Genomic DNA, 18,834 nt, shown 5'->3' with positions numbered 1-18,834 from the left:
GGCTGTTTGTTCAATCCCACGGGAGATATCCCTGTTGTCCACAACCTTTAACTTGGCCTTTTCTGGGCCCTCAGAGTCAGCGAACTCGCCACACCGTCCAAGAATAGTTTTGTTGCTTTAATTGTGTGCCATACTACTTATTGACCCTTCATGCGTATCCGCATTCAGGAGCCCAAACTGACCAAGTGGCCAGAGATTCTGGGATTAGACTGTTCCTTCCCCTGTCTCTACCTGCCCTTTGCGTTTGATGGAATTTTCGTTTGTCGGTCTACTGGTACCTCACTGTTAGTTTATTAGGATGGTTCCCCCCTTACTAGGTACCAGTTTACCGCTCCTTTTTTCGGTGCTGCCTCACCGCTTGCGGTTTTTTCACCCGCTGATCACTTTGGGACTCATTCCTTTTCATTGTGGCAGCCACTAAGGCTGCCAGGGCGGGCTTTATCAGACTCTGATATACAGTGCATATTGGTAAATTGCGCTCTGCTTTTTTGTCAGATATGCATCGCACGATTTATTGCAGGAAGTAACCAATTTTATAGCACATTTACTTTAATTTCTTTAAAGGTTCGGCATTGCTATAAAAAAAAAAAAAAAAAAAAAAAAAAAAAAAGGTTTTTGCATTGTTGGCCATTTCTACGTGTTTTGGGCTGTTCAGAGAGCTGGTAACAGTCGCAATCTTGGATTCTACTCTATCGAACTGCTTAGTGGTTGGGTTCGAGGCCTGAGATGGCTCAGGTCTTGTTGGAGGTGGTTGCCATCAGCAGGCAGTTGTCTGCTCCGATGATTTTAGTTGGAAGGTGACAACCGAAGGTTAATGCTTCAAGATGGTGTGCTCTTGGCAGATATCGGTCTGGATACAATTTTATCTATGATCCAGGGCGGCCTGGAGCAAGCCTTTTTTCCAAATGGTGGGGGTCGGAGTTCAGTTTGAGACTGGTCTCCTCCTTGGCATGTGTCAACAGCATTCTGGTGAGAGAGCGGAAGTCCTTGGTCCTGTGGTAGAGTGTCCCTTCTCACCTGGAGTCAAGTTATGTTTTACAAGTTCTAAAGAGTTTGGAAAAAGCTTATAAAATATGTTTTACAAGTTTTAATGAGTTTGGAAAAGTTTGTAAAATAATAATATATCAGTAAAGCTGTGACCGATATCTGCCAACAAGATGGTGTCTGTCTTTATTTCATTAGGACGGGCCTTTATTTGGATGCAATGGTTCTTTGTTTTTGTCTGTGCAGTCTGGTGGGCAGTGTAGTGCATAATGAAACTGCCCCAGACTGTGCAGCAAGGGGTTAACCCCAATGCTGTTTTTGTCCAGCCCCCTCTCCCGTCCAGGCCCTGCTCTTCCTGTGTTTGGGAGGGGACTCCGTCCTGGCCCCTCCCGAATTCCCAGTCCCACCTATAGGGTGTAATTGCTACCTATATATTGGGGTCCGGGGCGGTGTCCGGCCTCTTCCCCTGGTATCCCAGGATCCGGAGCAGCTCTCCCTCCCTCCCTCCCTATTGTTAATGCTTGTTTTTTACTTGTTTTTCTTTTTGGTAACAGTTTCTAAATGTTTGTACAGTGAAGTCACAGCAGCATGTGTCAACAGCATTCTGGTGAGAGAGCGGAAGTCCTTGGTCCTGTGGTAGAGTGTCCCTTCTCACCTGGAGTCAAGTTATGTTTTACAAGTTCTAAAGAGTTTGGAAAAAGCTTATAAAATATGTTTTACAAGTTTTAATGAGTTTGGAAAAGTTTGTAAAATAATAATATATATCAGTAAAGCTGTGACCGATATCTGCCAACAAAATGGTGTCTGTCTTTATTTCATTAGGACGGGCCTTTATTTGGATGCAATGGTTCTTTGTTTTTGTCTGTGCAGTCTGATCACATGCAGTAGATTGGTCAAGTGGACAACCCCTTTAAGACAAAAGCAGGAACCTGATTGGTTGCTATGGAGATGTTTTCCATTTTTGCCTTTTTGTTAAATCTTTCTCCATGTGTCACTGATGTAATTTTATAGAAATCTCTCAGGTTCTTATCTCTTACGTCACAAGCAGAATTCCAGTATCAGGGAATCCTCTATTCTCACTGCCCACTTCAAAAATGGCCGCCGTTATCAACATGAAAACACGGAAAGGCAACCAATCAAATAAGAGTAATCAGATCACCTCCTCCAATCATGAGACAGCCATTCGTTAGCAACAGTACCCGCCCAGACTACCTTAGCAATAGATGAGAGGCCGTGTGAACGCGTGCCGTCACTGCAGAGAGGATGAAGCAGGTAATGCTGGAGCTGTGCGCCTCACCCCGGACAGGGAGGATGTGCAGGGGCAGAGGGTATCTGGGGAGGGGGAAAGTGGCGCAGCTGTCGGGCTGCCTGATGCACCGCTGCGGAAGTCTTCCTGGCGGCTGCGTTTGCCTCCCTCCATGGCGGGAGCCGGCTATTCTCTGCAAGGGCAGACAGAAAAGCAAGTCCCCCCAGGGCCGGTCCCTCAGTAGCAGTTCCAGGCTCCCGGCCCTGCACTTTCCCTGCATGTGTACAGTGCCGGCCGGGAGCCTGTGTGTATAGTGCCTCACACACAGCCACACTTACTGCTGTGCGGCGTCTGCTGTCTCCACACTGAGAGGAGAGGTCAGCAGAGATCGTGCAGGAGGTCAGGGCCGGCTCCTGCGTCTGTGGAGGCTGAGATGTGGGGAGTTATGGCTCCAGATCAGGGTGCACGGCCGAGCTGCCTCAACTCAGTGACAGCAGACACCAGTGTACAGCATTATACAGCATATACAGCACCGCACACTGACTGCTCCTGTGCCCGGCTCCAGGACATTATACATCATATACAGCACCACACACTGCTCCTGTGCCCGGCTCCAGGACATTATACATCATATACAGCACCGCACACTGACTGCTCCTGTGCCCGGCTCCAGGACATTATACATCATATACAGCACCGCACACTGACTGCTCCTGTGCCCGGCTCCAGGACATTATACATCATATACAGCACCACACACTGCTCCTGTGCCCGGCTCCAGGACATTATACATCATATACAGCACCGCACACTGACTGCTCCTGTGCCCGGCTCCAGGACATTATACATCATATACAGCACCGCACACTGACTGCTCCTGTGCCCGGCTCCAGGACATTATACATCATATACAGCACCACACACTGCTCCTGTGCCCGGCTCCAGGACATTATACATCATATACAGCACCGCACACTGACTGCTCCTGTGCCCGGCTCCAGGACATTATACATCATATACAGCACCGCACACTGACTGCTCCTGTGCCCGGCTCCAGGACATTATACATCATATACAGCACCACACACTGACTGCTCCTGTGCCCGGCTCCAGGACATTATACATCATATACAGCACCACACACTGCTCCTGTGCCCGGCTCCAGGACATTATACAGCATATACAGCACCACACACTGCTCCTGTGCCCGGCTCCAGGACATTATACATCATATACAGCACCGCACACTGACTGCTCCTGTGCCCGGCTCCAGGACATTATACATCATATACAGCACCGCACACTGACTGCTCCTGTGCCCGGCTCCAGGACATTATACATCATATACAGCACCACACACTGACTGCTCCTGTGCCCGGCTCCAGGACATTATACATCATATACAGCACCACACACTGACTGCTCCTGTGCCCGGCTCCAGGACATTATACATCATATACAGCACCACACACTGCTCCTGTGCCCGGCTCCAGGACATTATACAGCATATACAGCACCACACACTGCTCCTGTGCCCGGCTCCAGGACATTATACAGCATATACAGCACCACACACTGACTGCTCCTGTGCCCGGCTCCAGGACATTATACAGCACCGCACACTGCTCCTGTGCCCGGCTCCAGGACATTATACAGCATATACAGCACTGCACACTGACTGCTCCTGTGCCCGGCTCCAGGACATTATACAGCACCGCACACTGCTCCTGTGCCCGGCTCCAGGACATTATACAGCATATACAGCACTGCACACTGACTGCTCCTGTGCCCGGCTCCAGAACATTATACATCATACACAGCACCACACACTGACTGCTCCTGTGCCCGGCTCCAGGACATTATACATCATATACAGCACCGCACACTGCTCCTGTGCCCGGCTCCAGGACATTATACAGCATATACAGCACTGCACACTGACTGCTCCTGTGCCCGGCTCCAGGACAGTATACATCATATACAGCACCGCACACTGACTGCTCCTGTGCCCGGCTCCAGGACATTATACATCATATACAGCACCGCACACTGACTGCTCCTGTGCCCGGCTCCAGGACATTATACATCATGTACAGCACCACACACTGACTGCTCCTGTGCCCGGCTCCAGGACATTATACATCATATACAGCACCACACACTGCTCCTGTGCCCGGCTCCAGGACATTATACAGCATATACAGCACCACACACTGACTGCTCCTGTGCCCGGCTCCAGGACATTATACAGCACCGCACACTGCTCCTGTGCCCGGCTCCAGGACATTATACAGCATATACAGCACTGCACACTGACTGCTCCTGTGCCCGGCTCCAGAACATTATACATCATACACAGCACCACACACTGACTGCTCCTGTGCCCGGCTCCAGGACATTATACATCATATACAGCACCGCACACTGCTCCTGTGCCCGGCTCCAGGACATTATACAGCATATACAGCACTGCACACTGACTGCTCCTGTGCCCGGCTCCAGGACATTATACATCATATACAGCACCACACACTGACTGCTCCTGTTCCCGGCTCCAGGACATTATACAGCATATACAGCACCGCACACTGCTCCTGTGCCCGGCTCCAGGACATTATACAGCATATACAGCACTGCACACTGACTGCTCCTGTGCCCGGCTCCAGGACATTATACATCATATACAGCACCGCACACTGACTGCTCCTGTGCCCGGCTCCAGGACATTATACAGCATATACAGCACCACAAACTGCTCCTGTGCCCGGCTCCAGGACATTATACATCATATACAGCACCACAAACTGCTCCTGTGCCCGGCTCCAGGACATTATACATCATATACAGCACCGCACACTGCTCCTGTGCCCGGCTCCAGGACATTATACAGCATATACAGCACCGCACACTGCTCCTGTGCCCGGCTCCAGGACATTATACAGCATATACAGCACCACACACTGCTCCTGTGCCCGGCTCCAGGACATTATACATCATATACAGCACCACACACTGCTCCTGTGCCCGGCTCCAGGACATTATACAGCATATACAGCACCACAAACTGCTCCTGTGCCCGGCTCCAGGACATTATACATCATATACAGCACCACAAACTGCTCCTGTGCCCGGCTCCAGGACATTATACATCATATACAGCACCACAAACTGCTCCTGTGCCCGGCTCCAGGACATTATACAGCATATACAGCACCACACACTGCTCCTGTGCCCGGCTCCAGGACATTATACATCATATACAGCACCGCACACTGACTGCTCCTGTGCCCGGCTCCAGGACATTATACATCAGCACACACTGCTCCTGTGCCCGGCTCCAGGACATTATACATCATATACAGCACCGCACACTGACTGCTCCTGTGCCCGGCTCCAGGACATTATACATCATATACAGCACCGCACACTGCTCCTGTGCCCGGCTCCAGGACATTATACATCATATACAGCACCACACACTGCTCCTGTGCCCGGCTCCAGGACATTATACAGCATATGCAGCACTGCACACTGACTGCTCCTGTGCCCGGCTCCAGGACAGTATACATCATATACAGCACCGCACACTGCTCCTGTGCCCGGCTCCAGGACATTATACAGCACCGCACACTGCTCCTGTGCCCGGCTCCAGGACATTATACATCATATACAGCACCACACACTGCTCCTGTGCCTGGCTCCAGGACATTATACATCATATACAGCACCGCACACTGACTGCTCCTGTGCCCGGCTCCAGGACATTATACATCATATACAGCACCACACACTGCTCCTGTGCCCGGCTCCAGGACATTATACATCATATACAGCACCACACACTGACTGCTCCTGTGCCTGGCTCCAGGACATTATACATCATATACAGCACCGCACACTGCTCCTGTGCCCGGCTCCAGGACATTATACATCATATACAGCACCGCACACTGACTGCTCCTGTGCCCGGCTCCAGGACATTATACATCATATACAGCAGCACACACTGCTCCTGTGCCCGGCTCCAGGACATTATACATCATATACAGCACCGCACACTGCTCCTGTGCCCGGCTCCAGGACATTATACAGCATATACAGCACTGCACACTGACTGCTCCTGTGCCCGGCTCCAGGACATTATACATCATATACAGCACCGCACACTGACTGCTCCTGTGCCCGGCTCCAGGACATTATACAGCATATACAGCACCACAAACTGCTCCTGTGCCCGGCTCCAGGACATTATACATCATATACAGCACCACAAACTGCTCCTGTGCCCGGCTCTAGGACATTATACATCATATACAGCACCGCACACTGCTCCTGTGCCCGGCTCCAGGACATTATACAGCATATACAGCACCACACACTGCTCCTGTGCCCGGCTCCAGGACATTATACATCATATACAGCACCACACACTGCTCCTGTGCCCGGCTCCAGGACATTATACAGCATATACAGCACCACAAACTGCTCCTGTGCCCGGCTCCAGGACATTATACATCATATACAGCACCACAAACTGCTCCTGTGCCCGGCTCCAGGACATTATACAGCACCACACACTGCTCCTGTGCCCGGCTCCAGGACATTATACATCATATACAGCACCGCACACTGACTGCTCCTGTGCCCGGCTCCAGGACATTATACATCATATACAGCAGCACACACTGCTCCTGTGCCCGGCTCCAGGACATTATACATCATATACAGCACCGCACACTGACTGCTCCTGTGCCCGGCTCCAGGACATTATACATCATATACAGCACCGCACACTGCTCCTGTGCCCGGCTCCAGGACATTATACAGCATATGCAGCACTGCACACTGACTGCTCCTGTGCCCGGCTCCAGGACAGTATACATCATATACAGCACCGCACACTGCTCCTGTGCCCGGCTCCAGGACATTATACAGCACCGCACACTGCTCCTGTGCCCGGCTCCAGGACATTATACATCATATACAGCACCACACACTGCTCCTGTGCCTGGCTCCAGGACATTATACATCATATACAGCACCGCACACTGACTGCTCCTGTGCCCGGCTCCAGGACATTATACATCATATACAGCACCACACACTGCTCCTGTGCCCGGCTCCAGGACATTATACATCATATACAGCACCACACACTGCTCCTGTGCCTGGCTCCAGGACATTATACATCATATACAGCACCACACACTGACTGCTCCTGTGCCCGGCTCCAGGACATTATACATCATATACAGCACCGCACACTGACTGCTCCTGTGCCCGGCTCCAGGACATTATACATCATATACAGCACCACACACTGACTGCTCCTGTGCCCGGCTCCAGAACATTATACATCATATACAGCACCACACACTGCTCCTGTGCCCGGCTCCAGGACATTATACAGCATATACAGCACCACACACTGCTCCTGTGCCCGGCTCCAGGACATTATACATCATATACAGCACCGCACACTGGCTGCTCCTGTGCCCGGCTCCAGAACATTATACATCATATACAGCACCACACACTGCTCCTGTGCCCGGCTCCAGGACATTATACAGCATATACAGCACCACACACTGCTCCTGTGCCTGGCTCCAGGACATTATACATCATATACAGCACCGCACACTGACTGCTCCTGTGCCCGGCTCCAGGACATTATACATCATATACAGCACCACACACTGCTCCTGTGCCCGACTCCAGGACATTATACATCATATACAGCACCACACACTGCTCCTGTGCCCAGCTCCAGGACATTATACATCATATACAGCACCACACACTGACTGCTCCTGTGCCTGGCTCCAGGACATTATACATCATATACAGCACCGCACACTGCTCCTGTGCCCGACTCCAGGACATTATACATCATATACAGCACCACACACTGCTCCTGTGCCCGGCTCCAGGACATTATACATCATATACAGCACCACACACTGCTCCTGTGCCCGGCTCCAGGACATTATACAGCACCGCACACTGCTCCTGTGCCCGGCTCCAGGACATTATACATCATATACAGCACCACACACTGCTCCTGTGCCTGGCTCCAGGACATTATACATCATATACAGCACCGCACACTGACTGCTCCTGTGCCCGGCTCCAGGACATTATACATCATATACAGCACCACAAACTGCTCCTGTGCCCGGCTCCAGGACATTATACATCATATACAGCACCGCACGGCGCACACTGCTCCTGTGCCCGGCTCCAGGACATTATACAGCACCGCACACTGACTGCTCCTGTGCCCGGCTCCAGGACATTATACATCATATACAGCACCACACACTGCTCCTGTGCCCGGCTCCAGGACATTATACATCATATACAGCACCGCACACTATATATGTGATGTCTTGCAGCCAGGGCCAGGTGTGATCAGTAAGTATGCACTGTACATATACAGATAGTATGAGTGGTATGTAACAATACAGACATCATATATTACAACATAAATTGTTATATACCATCTCCTGTCTGTAGTCACAGTATATCATATACCAGACCTAGGGAGATACGGCCTGCAGGCTGCATCTGGCCCTCTGGCTGCTCCAGTCCAGCCGAGACAGTCAAAGGGCTGAAATCAGTGGCCCACGGGCCGCACTACACCCTCCCACGCCACGCTTCATGATGTCACCGCTATCCGCAACCTCAAGATGCAGATAGCAGTAAATACATTGGTTCAGACTGGAGCTACCGGCTTCTTCATTTACCAATCAGCGCGTGCGACTGAGGCAGCGGATGTGATGACGTCACCTCATCCTTGTCTGCTGTGCGGAGAGCGAGTGCAGCAGAGACCGGAGCAGAGCGCCAGTGAATGGGAGCGAGGGGAGGATGGTTTTTATATGTGTATATGACATGTGCCTGTATATAGGAGGGAATGAGGGCTTATACTGAATTTAGGGGGACTGTGTCGGAGCTCATGCTGTATATTGGGGGGAGGAGGGGTGTCAGTGTACTTAATTTTGCTCAATATTAGGTGACACAATTCATATAAAATAATTAATATGTTAATATTAATATTGAGCAGAATTATTTTCAGCCTATTGGTTCGGCATCCACACCAGTCATGGTCTCTTGTGGCCCCTTGGGAAAATTAGTTTCCCACCCCTGTCATATACTAATCTATATACTATAAGTTGTATATTATGTGCACAGACATCTGATGTTATATAATATGTGATGTTCTGCACTTCTAGTATTACATCGGATGTCCGCAGTTAGTATATCATACACACATATATCTATATATATCTCATCATAGTATAATATATTCCTCCCCGCCTCCTTATATTCTGTGTAAATATTAGTGTACGGCAGTGTCAGTGCGTTAATATATTCCCCTAGTGCTTTCTCTGGTTTCCAGTTCCATTGCGCTGCTCTGAGTCACGTGACGCCAGTTCAGACTCTGCGGATCACTTTGCACTGTGTGTGAGTGACGTCTCTCAGTGTAAGGGGGCTTTATACATTACGACATCGCTACTGAAATATTATCGGGGTCACGTCGTTAGTGACGCACATCCGGCGCCGGTAGTGACATCGCAATGTGTAAAGCCTAGGTGCGACGATGAACGAGCGCAAAAGTGACTAAAATCGCTGATTTGTGTCACGTCGTTCATTTTTATAATGTCGCTCCTGCTGCAGATACGATGTTGTTTGTTGCACCTGCAGCAGCACACATCGCTGTGTGTGAAACCGCAGGTACGACAAACATCTCCTTACCTGCCTCCACCGGTAATGTGGAATGGAGAAGGTGGGCGGGATGTTATGTCCCGCACATCTCCGCCCCTCCGGTTCTATTGGCCGGCCGCTTAGTGACATCGCGGTGATGCCGAACGCACCTCCCCCTTGAAGGAGGGATTGTTCGGCGGTCACCACGACGTCGCTGACAAGGTATGTGCGTGTGACGCTGCCGTAGCGATAATGTTCGCTACGGCAGCGATCACCAGATATCATGCCACCGACGGGGGCGGGTGCTATCGCGCTGGACATCGCTAGCTGATGCTAGCGATGTCGCAACGTGTAAAGCCCGCCTAAGTCTATGGAGCCTTGTTCTTGGCCTTATTCTGACACTACATAGACTTACATTGTAAAAGCTTCTTCTGTGTTGTGTAGAGCGGAGTGTGATCCTGAGTCTGAAGAACCATCAGGTGACTCAGGAAAGGACCAGAGCGGCGCTGGACACCGGAGAAGACCGTGATCAGTGAGTATATAACACACTGACACTACACTAACATTTACACAGGTTTAGAGAAGTGACTATGCAGCTTCTTTAGATGGACAATGTTGTCTGTTTTACAATGGAGTCGTGTATATCTGAATCAATTCTGAGGGCAACACGCAATTTCCAAGTCACACACTTTTTTTTTTCTAAGGCCTCCTTCACACGTTCGTGAAAAATCACGCACGTTTTTCACGGACGTGTCAGAGGTGCATTTTGCCCTCCGTGAGCCGTGTTTATGGGCTACGTGTGTTATCCGTGATAACACATGGAGAACGGGAACTTTCTGCTCACCTGTCCCTGGCGTAGCTGTCCGTGGTGCTGATCTTCGGTCTACGATCCTGCCGACTCCCCGCTGCTGCTGCTTCCGGCCACAGTGAAGTGAATATTCAATGAGCATAATGAGCGGCGGTCGGCAGCAAGTGACAGCAACGGCAGAGACAGCAGGGCTGGAGAAGGTGAGTAAAGGTTTGTTTTTTTTTTCTCACAGTCATATATCTTCTCTCCGGTGCGTGTCACATGGAACACATCCGTGTGGTCCGTTTGCATTATGTGTGACACTTGTGATGTCGGAGAGAAAACGGACATGTCGGTGTGAGAAACACACGGACACACGTAAGTACGGAACGGACACACGTTCTGTGCGCAAATACTTACGTGTGTCCAAAACCATAGGAATACCTAGGTCTACGTGTGTACGTGTCTCCGGCACGTGAGAAAACTGTCAAACACGTACCGGAGGTACGCACATGTGAAAGAGGCCTAACACTGTTTTCTGAGCTGTAGACAGATTTCTGTAGTCACTATGTGACAGCAGACTGACGGTGATAGAGCACTGTGCACACTGTCAGGATTCCCCTTTATTCCCAGGATCGGTCATCAATGTCTGATTGGATGGGGTCCGGCCTCCTGCCAATCGGCTATTCCAGGTACGAGCGGCGGCAGCAGATTGCCGGAGTACTCAGTTTTGCTCCGTGTTCAAATTCAAGTCAATGAGGCAGATGTGCAGTACCCGGCACACTTGTGCTCATATGACCATCCACTCTTGCCACTGACATGAGAGAATCCTAAAAGTGTGCAGAGCATGCGTTGCGAGAATTCAGAAGTCTGCAGTCATCCAGAGTGATTGCTGACTCTCATCATAAACCTGGACAACCCCTGTAATTATAAAATTAAGCACTGAGGCGCAATCCTAACAGCTTGGTATATACTCACTGTCAGGATTCAGCTCTGCATTCTGGTTCCAGCAGTCTTCACGTGGCCGCTCCACTCATGTGACATGTTGCTTCTCTTTCTACTTCTCTGTTTTTCATTGAACATTGAGAGAGTCAGGAAGAGCAGCTCGTCTGTACGTGACTAAGTATGCAAATCATATATGAATGAGCGGTCATATGACGACTATCCAAACCTGGGGGAAAGGGGGAGGGGGCGCCAAACAGAATTCTTGCCCGGGTGCCAGAAAGCCTAGATACACCTCTGGCAAGGGGCAGCCTTAGTGAGGAGGGGCACATGATAACACGGGGCGTCACTACTGTGTGCAGGGGGTGGGACATGGCCGGTATAACGTCAGCTGTACCCCCGCCTGGAATGGTTTCTTCTCTTCTAGATCAGCTGTGGGGTCTGTTCACACAATGAGGTCCCTGCGCTCCCCCTCAGTGATCAGAGGCTTCCCATAGAAGTGACTGGAGCAAGTGTGCATGATGTCACCTAGTCACAGGCAACGGAATGGCGCTGTACTGAGCGGGCAAAAGAATGTCACCAGACTAAGTGGGCAAAAGAATGGTGTTGTACTAAGCAGGTAAAAGAACGGTGCCATACTAAGAGAGCAAAATTATGGCGCCGTATTAAGCGGGCAAAAGAATGGCGCTGTACTATGCGGGTTAGAAAGTAATGTTTCCTCCTCCACAAGAAATACATAAAGTCCCCACTCACAATAAACAAGGTGTATCCTGCCTGCACCGAGCAGGGGCCGACACAGGTGGTGTAATGCCATCATTGTGCCGCCTGCCATGGGGCGCTGACGTCTTGTAGGATGGAGGAACATGGCAGCCGGTGATCTATGGGATGGAGACTGCTCCCTGCTCCACCACTGGCCTCTCCTGTATCAGCCTCATTTACGCCTCTTAACTGTATAATGTGGCGTCTGCTCCGAGTTCTGTGACTCACATCTTCTTCTTCTAGGGGCGCAGCCAAGCATTGAAATGTTTTGTAATGTTACACTCCTAATAATTTTGCACCCTCCCCCGCTCTGCACCACTGTTGACACTTAGGGGTACTTTGCACGCTGCGACATCGCTAGCCGATGCTTGCGATGCTGAGCGCGATAGTCCCCGCCCCCGTCGCACATGTGATATCTTGTGATAGCTGCCGTAACGAACATTATCGCTACGGCAGCGTCACACGCACTTACCTGCCCTGCGACGTCACTCTGGCCGGCGACCTGCCTCCTTCCTAAGGGGGAGGGTTGTGCGGCGTTACAGCGACGTCACACGGCAGGCGGCCAATAGAAGCGGAGGGGTGGAGATGAGCGGGACGTAGACATCCCGCCCACCTTCTTTCTTCCGCATAGCCGCTGGAGGCAGGTAAGGCTGCTTTCACACATCCGGTTTTTGCAGTGCGGCTCAATCTGGCTCAAAAACCTATGCAACGGATGCAGCGAAAAAAAACGGATCCGTTGCATCGTTTTTCCATGCGGCCCGTCCGTTTTTTGACGGATGTGGCTTTATACTGAGCATTTGCAGTGCAAAAAAACGCATCTGGCGGCCGGATGCGGTTTTTACCGCAGGATGCCGCATCCAGCGTCCATAGACTTGCATTGTAAATCGCGCCGCATTGCGCCGTATCCGGCGCGATGCGTTTTTTTCGCCGCACAAAAAAAATGTGCCAGGCAACATTCCATCCGGCCACCGCATGGGTTAAATATGCCGCATCTGGCAAAAAACGGACACAACTCAAGGCCATGCGGCACAATACGGCACTAATGCAAGTCTATGCGGAAAAAACGCAACCGGCGGCAAAAACAAATGCGTTTCTAAAACAGTCACAAAATTCATGTATAAGCCATAAAAAAGGCACAAAAAGCGTGTATGAATATACCCATAACACGTATGGCTTATTTTGAGAAAAAAAAAAAAATACTCATGGCGTGAAGATTTTTTTTTGCAGAAACACTGCTGCCAGATGTTGACTGTGAATCGGTAAGAAACAATATAACCGTGTGTACAAACATTTATTGCATCACTTCTTGATAAATTAGCGGCACTAGTTGGGGTGACAGCTTTTCCATCAATTTGCTGGGATTGAATTAAGTAAACACTTAGGGCTTGTTCACATGGTGCATTTTTACGCCCTTTTTTTTCGGGGTAATAACGGTGCTGTTTACTGCACCAGCCAAGTGAATGGCATTTCTGCATCTGCTGCTTATTTTTTTTTTTTCTTGCAGATTTGAAGCAGTTTTTCCAATCATTCAAATGAATGGGAAAAAATACAACCAAAAGACGTAAAAAAAAAAAAATCACTTATTAAGTTGTGTTTTTGGTGCAGAAATGTCTGCTTCAATTATTCAATGTACACTCTAAAGGCCCAGTCACACACAACGACTTACCAGTAGTGATGAGCGAGTACTAAAAAGCTCGGGTGCTCGAAGCTCGGGCCGAGCCTCCCAAGATTCTCGTGTACTCGGCCCGAGCAACGAGCCCAATGTTATCCTATGGGAGACCCGAGTATTTTTGTGAAATGACCCCCCGGCAGCATGGAGAAACCCTAAAAATGTCACAAAAGTCTCAGAAGAGTGCTCAAATGACATGGCAACAGCATGGGGAAGACCCCTTGAAGCATTTATCACTCAAAAGTCACAGCTGTGAACAATTTTGTCCGCGTTTCACGCCATTTTTACGGACTCACCAGAAAACCTTCCAAAATGACCCCAAAATAATTTTTCATGGCAGAAATGTTAAGGGCACATACCCAATAGTGAGATAGAGCTGGTGTATGTTACTTTTTGAGATTAATACATGAAAGATTTTACGTGAAAACATTGTGTGGCACTCCGATGTCCCTGAGAAGAGACGTACATGAAGGCCTCTTGAGTCTAATGTGCCCATTTTGAGGAAGTGAGTCTTTGTAGTATTTTCCTTTGCCAGGGCAGTCCAAAATTGTGAGGTTCACCAATGCCCCTGCATACAGACGTGCATGAGGGCCTGGAAACCTGAAGTGCCCATTGTAAGGAAGTGGGTCTATTGTAGTATAGCCCTTAGGCAGGGCAGCCAAAAATTGGGAGGCTCCACATTGTCCCTGGATAGAGACGTGCATGATGGCCTGTAAACCTGAAGTGCCCATTGTAAGGAAGTGGGTCTATTTCAGTATAGCCCTTAGGCAGGGCAGCCAAAAATTGGGAGGCTCCACATTGTCCCTGGATAGAGACGTGCATGATGGCCTGTAAACCAGAAGTGCCCATTGTAAGGAAGTGGGTCTATTTCAGTATAGCCCTTAGGCAGGGCAGCCAAAAATTGGGAGGCTCCACATTGTCCCTGGATAGAGACGTGCATGATGGCCTGTAAACCAGAAGTGCCCATTGTAAGGAAGTGGGTCTATTTCAGTATAGCCCTTTGCCAGGGCAGCCAAAAATTGGGAGGCTCCACATTGTCCCTGGATAGAGACGTGCATGATGGCCTGTAAACCTGAAGTGCCCATTGTAAGGAAGTGGGTCTATTTCAGTATAGCCCTTTGCCAGGGCAGCCAAAAATTGGGAGGCTCCACATTGTCCCTGGGTAGAGACGTGCATGATGGCCTGTAAACCTGAAGTGCCCATTGTAAGGAAGTGGGTGTATTATAGTATAGCCCTTAGGCAGGGCAGCCAAAAATTGGGAGGCTCCACGTTGTCCCTGGGTAGAGACGTGCATGAGGGCCTCAAAACATTAAGTGTCCATTTTAAGGAAGTGGGTGTATTATAGTATAGCCCTTAGGCAGGGCAGCCAAAAATTGGGAGGCTCCATGTTGTCCCTGGGTAGAGACGTGCATGAGGGCCTCAAAACATTAAGTGTCCATTTTAAGGAAGTGGGTGTATTATAGTATAGCCCTTAGGCAGGGCAGCCAAAAATTGGGAGGCTCCACGTTGTCCCTGGGTAGAGACGTGCATGAGGGCCTCAAAACATTGTTCCCATTGCAAAGGAGCGGGTCTCCTGTCGTTGTAATGTCCATTCTGCAAAGAATGGGCGAAAAAATTTACCACTGGGGGTATACCTGAAACAAAGGCCTAAGTATTGCAATTTGTAACGGTCATCATCATGGTGGCGCATGAGGAGAAGGAGGAGCAGTCCAGCGATTATCCAAAGTCCAGAAGTGTGTACCCATGGGTGAGTGGAGGTACATGGCAAACTTTAAATTCCGCTCTCATTTGCTGGTGGTGTGGTGAAGTCTGGCCCAATCCAACCCTTGTTCATCTTGATCAGAGTCAGCCTGTCAGCATTTTCAGTTGACAGGCGGGTGCGTTTATCTGTAATGATTCCACCTGCGGCACTAAAAACACGCTCTGACAAAACGCTAGCAGCAGGGCAGGCCAGGACTTCCAAGGCGTAGAGAGCCAATTCATGCCACGTGTCCAGCTTGGATACCCAATAATTATAAGGCACAGAGGAATGTCGGAGTACTGTTGTTCGATCTGCAAGGTACTCCTTCAGCATCTGGGCAAACTTAGGATTTCTTGTGGCACTACCCCGCACCTCAGGGGCTGTGGTACGTGAGGGGCTGAGAAAACTGTCCCACATCTTAAAGACTGTTCCCCTACCTCTGGCGGATTGGACTTGTGCCTCTCTCGGCTGTACGCCTCGGTTGTCCACTGATTCCTGACCTATGCCGCTAGCGTTTTGTGAGGGGAATGCTTTGCCTACTTCCGTGAGTATGGCCTTCCGGAACTGCTGCATTTTGGTTGACCTCTCCTCCACGGGAATAAGAGACAAAAAGTTCTCCTTGTAGCGTGGGTCTAACAGTGTTACCAACCAGTAATGATTGTCGGCCAAGATGTTCTTAACGCAAGGGTCATGAGACAGGCAGCTTACCATAAAGTCAGCCATGTGCGCCAGACTCTTAACAGCCAGGACTTCAGTAGCCTGACCAACAAGATGACTGAACATGCTGTCCTCCTCCTCCTCCTCCTCCTCATCTACCCTGTCCTCTGGCCAGCCACGCTGAACCGAGGATATGACTGGTGTGCATGTCATATCCTCAATTTGGCCGGAGAGTTGCTCCATGTCTTCATCCTCCTCCTCATAGTCCTCCACTGCACGTTGTGATGAGACGAGGCTGGGCTGTGTGTTATCACCCACACCCACTACTGTTTCTTGCTGCAACTCATCGCGCTCCGCCTGCAATGCATCATGTTTGTTTTTCAGCAGAGACCGTTTTAGAAGGCAGAGTAGCGGTATGGTGACGCTAATAATGGCGTCATCACCACTCACCATCTTGGTGGAGTCCTCAAAGTTTTGGAGGATGGTACATAGGTCTGACATCCATCTCCACTCCTCAGGTGTTATGTGTGGAGTTTGACCCATTTCCCGACGGCTTAGGTGATGCAGGTACTCAACAACTGCCCTCTTCTGCTCACATATCCTGACCAACATGTGCAGAGTTGAATTCCAACGCGTGGGGACATCACACACCAGTCTGTGAGCCGGAAGATGCAAACGGCGCTGAAAGCCGGCAAGGCCGGCTGAAGCAGTAGGTGACTTTCGAAAATGTGCAGACAGGCGGCGAACTTTTACCAGCAGATCAGACAGCTCTGGGTATGACTTTATAAACCGCTGAACCACGAGGTTGAGCACATGGGCCACGCATGGAACATGTGTCAGCTGGCCTCGCCTCAAAGCCGCCACCAGGTTCCGGCCATTGTCACACACGACCTTTCCTGGCTTTAGGTTCAGAGGTGTGAGCCAGTGATCTGCCTGCTGTTTCAGAGCTGTCCACACCTCTTCTGCATTGTGGGGTTTGTCACCTATGCAGATTAGCTTCAGCACAGCCTGTTGCCGCTTCGCCGAGGCAGTGCTGCAGTGCTTCCAGCTTGTGACTGGTGTGGAGGGCACAGTGGATGAGGATGCGCAGGAGGAGGAGGAGGCTGAAGAGCATGACATTCCGGAGCTGTAGAGTGTGGGTGAAACCCTGACTGAGGTAGGGCCTGCAAACCTTGGTGTGGGAAGGACGTGTTCCGTCCCTCGCTCAGACTGGGTCCCAGCTTCCACAATATTAACCCAGTGTGCCGTCAACGAGATGTAGCGGCCTTGCCCACAAGCACTTGTCCACGTGTCTGTGGTTAGGTGGACCTTGGGTGAAACAGCGTTGTTCAGGGCACGTGTGATGTTTTGTGACACGTGGTTATGCAACGCGGGGACGGCACACCGGGAGAAATAGTGGCGGCTGGGGACCGAGTAACGTGGGACAGCTGCCGCCATCAGGTCACGGAATGCTTCTGTCTCCACCAGCCTAAAAGGCAACATTTCCAGCGCAAGCAGTCGCGAAATGTTAGCATTTAGAACTGTGGCATGTGGGGTGTTGGCAGTGTATTTGCGCCTGCGTTCAAAGGTTTGCTGAATGGATAACTGAACGCTGCGCTGGGACAAGGACGTGCTTGATGATGGGGTTCTTTCTGCGTAGGCAACTGCAGGTGCAGGAGTGGAGGAGGCTTGTTCGCAGGCAGCATGGACAGAGGATTGGCTCGCATGCACAACCAGCGAAGACGTAGCAGTGACATCAGCAAGCACTGCTCCTCGACTCTGTTGTACTTCCCACAAAGTCGGGTGCTTGGCTGACATGTGCCTGATCATGCTGGTGGTGGTCAGGCTGCTAGTTTTGGTACCCCTGCTGATGCTGGCACGGCAGGTGTTGCAAATGGCCTTTTTTGAATCATCTGGATCCAACTTAAAAAACTGCCAGACTCGGGAAGACCTAACATTTGTACAGGCACCTTGTGTCGTCGTGTTGTTCCGGGGAACGGTTGCCTGACTTCTGCCTGGGGCCACCACCCTGCTTCTTACTGCCTGTTGTGATGCTACGCCTCCCTCCCCCTGTGCACTGCTGTCCTCGCTCTGCATATCCTCCTGCCAGGTTGGGTCAGTTACTGGATCATCCACCACGTCGTCTTCCTCTTCCGCACCCTGCTCCTCCTCCTGACTTGCTGACAATTGTGTCTCATCATCGTCCACCACTTGTTGAGACACGTTGCCAACTTCGTGAGAACGTGGCTGCTCAAATATTTGGCCATCTGTACAGACGATCTCCTCATGACCCACTTCAATATGAGCTGGCGAGTGGCCAGAATGTGTGAATGGAAACGTGAACAGCTCTTCCGAGTGTCCAAGTG

General features: G+C 50.5%; 1 protein-coding gene across 1 annotated transcript in view; it reads left to right on the top strand.

The window, feature by feature from the left end:
• The first annotated feature begins 2,183 nt into the window (after positions 1-2,183).
• Positions 2,184-18,834, top strand: part of TVP23A (trans-golgi network vesicle protein 23 homolog A) — a 47,153-nt gene continuing 30,502 nt past the window's right edge. The window contains exon 1 of the mRNA XM_075317914.1: positions 2,184-2,256. Coding sequence (XP_075174029.1) covers positions 2,248-2,256 — 9 coding nt within the window. The 5' untranslated portion in view covers positions 2,184-2,247. The remainder of the gene's footprint in view (positions 2,257-18,834) is intronic.

The sequence above is a fragment of the Anomaloglossus baeobatrachus genome, chromosome 7 (genome assembly GCF_048569485.1).
Source record: "Anomaloglossus baeobatrachus isolate aAnoBae1 chromosome 7, aAnoBae1.hap1, whole genome shotgun sequence".
In the NCBI taxonomy this organism is placed as follows: Eukaryota; Metazoa; Chordata; class Amphibia; order Anura; family Aromobatidae; genus Anomaloglossus; species Anomaloglossus baeobatrachus.
The sequence above is the reverse complement of the archived record's forward strand: the minus strand, read 5'-3'. Positions and strand labels throughout refer to the sequence as shown.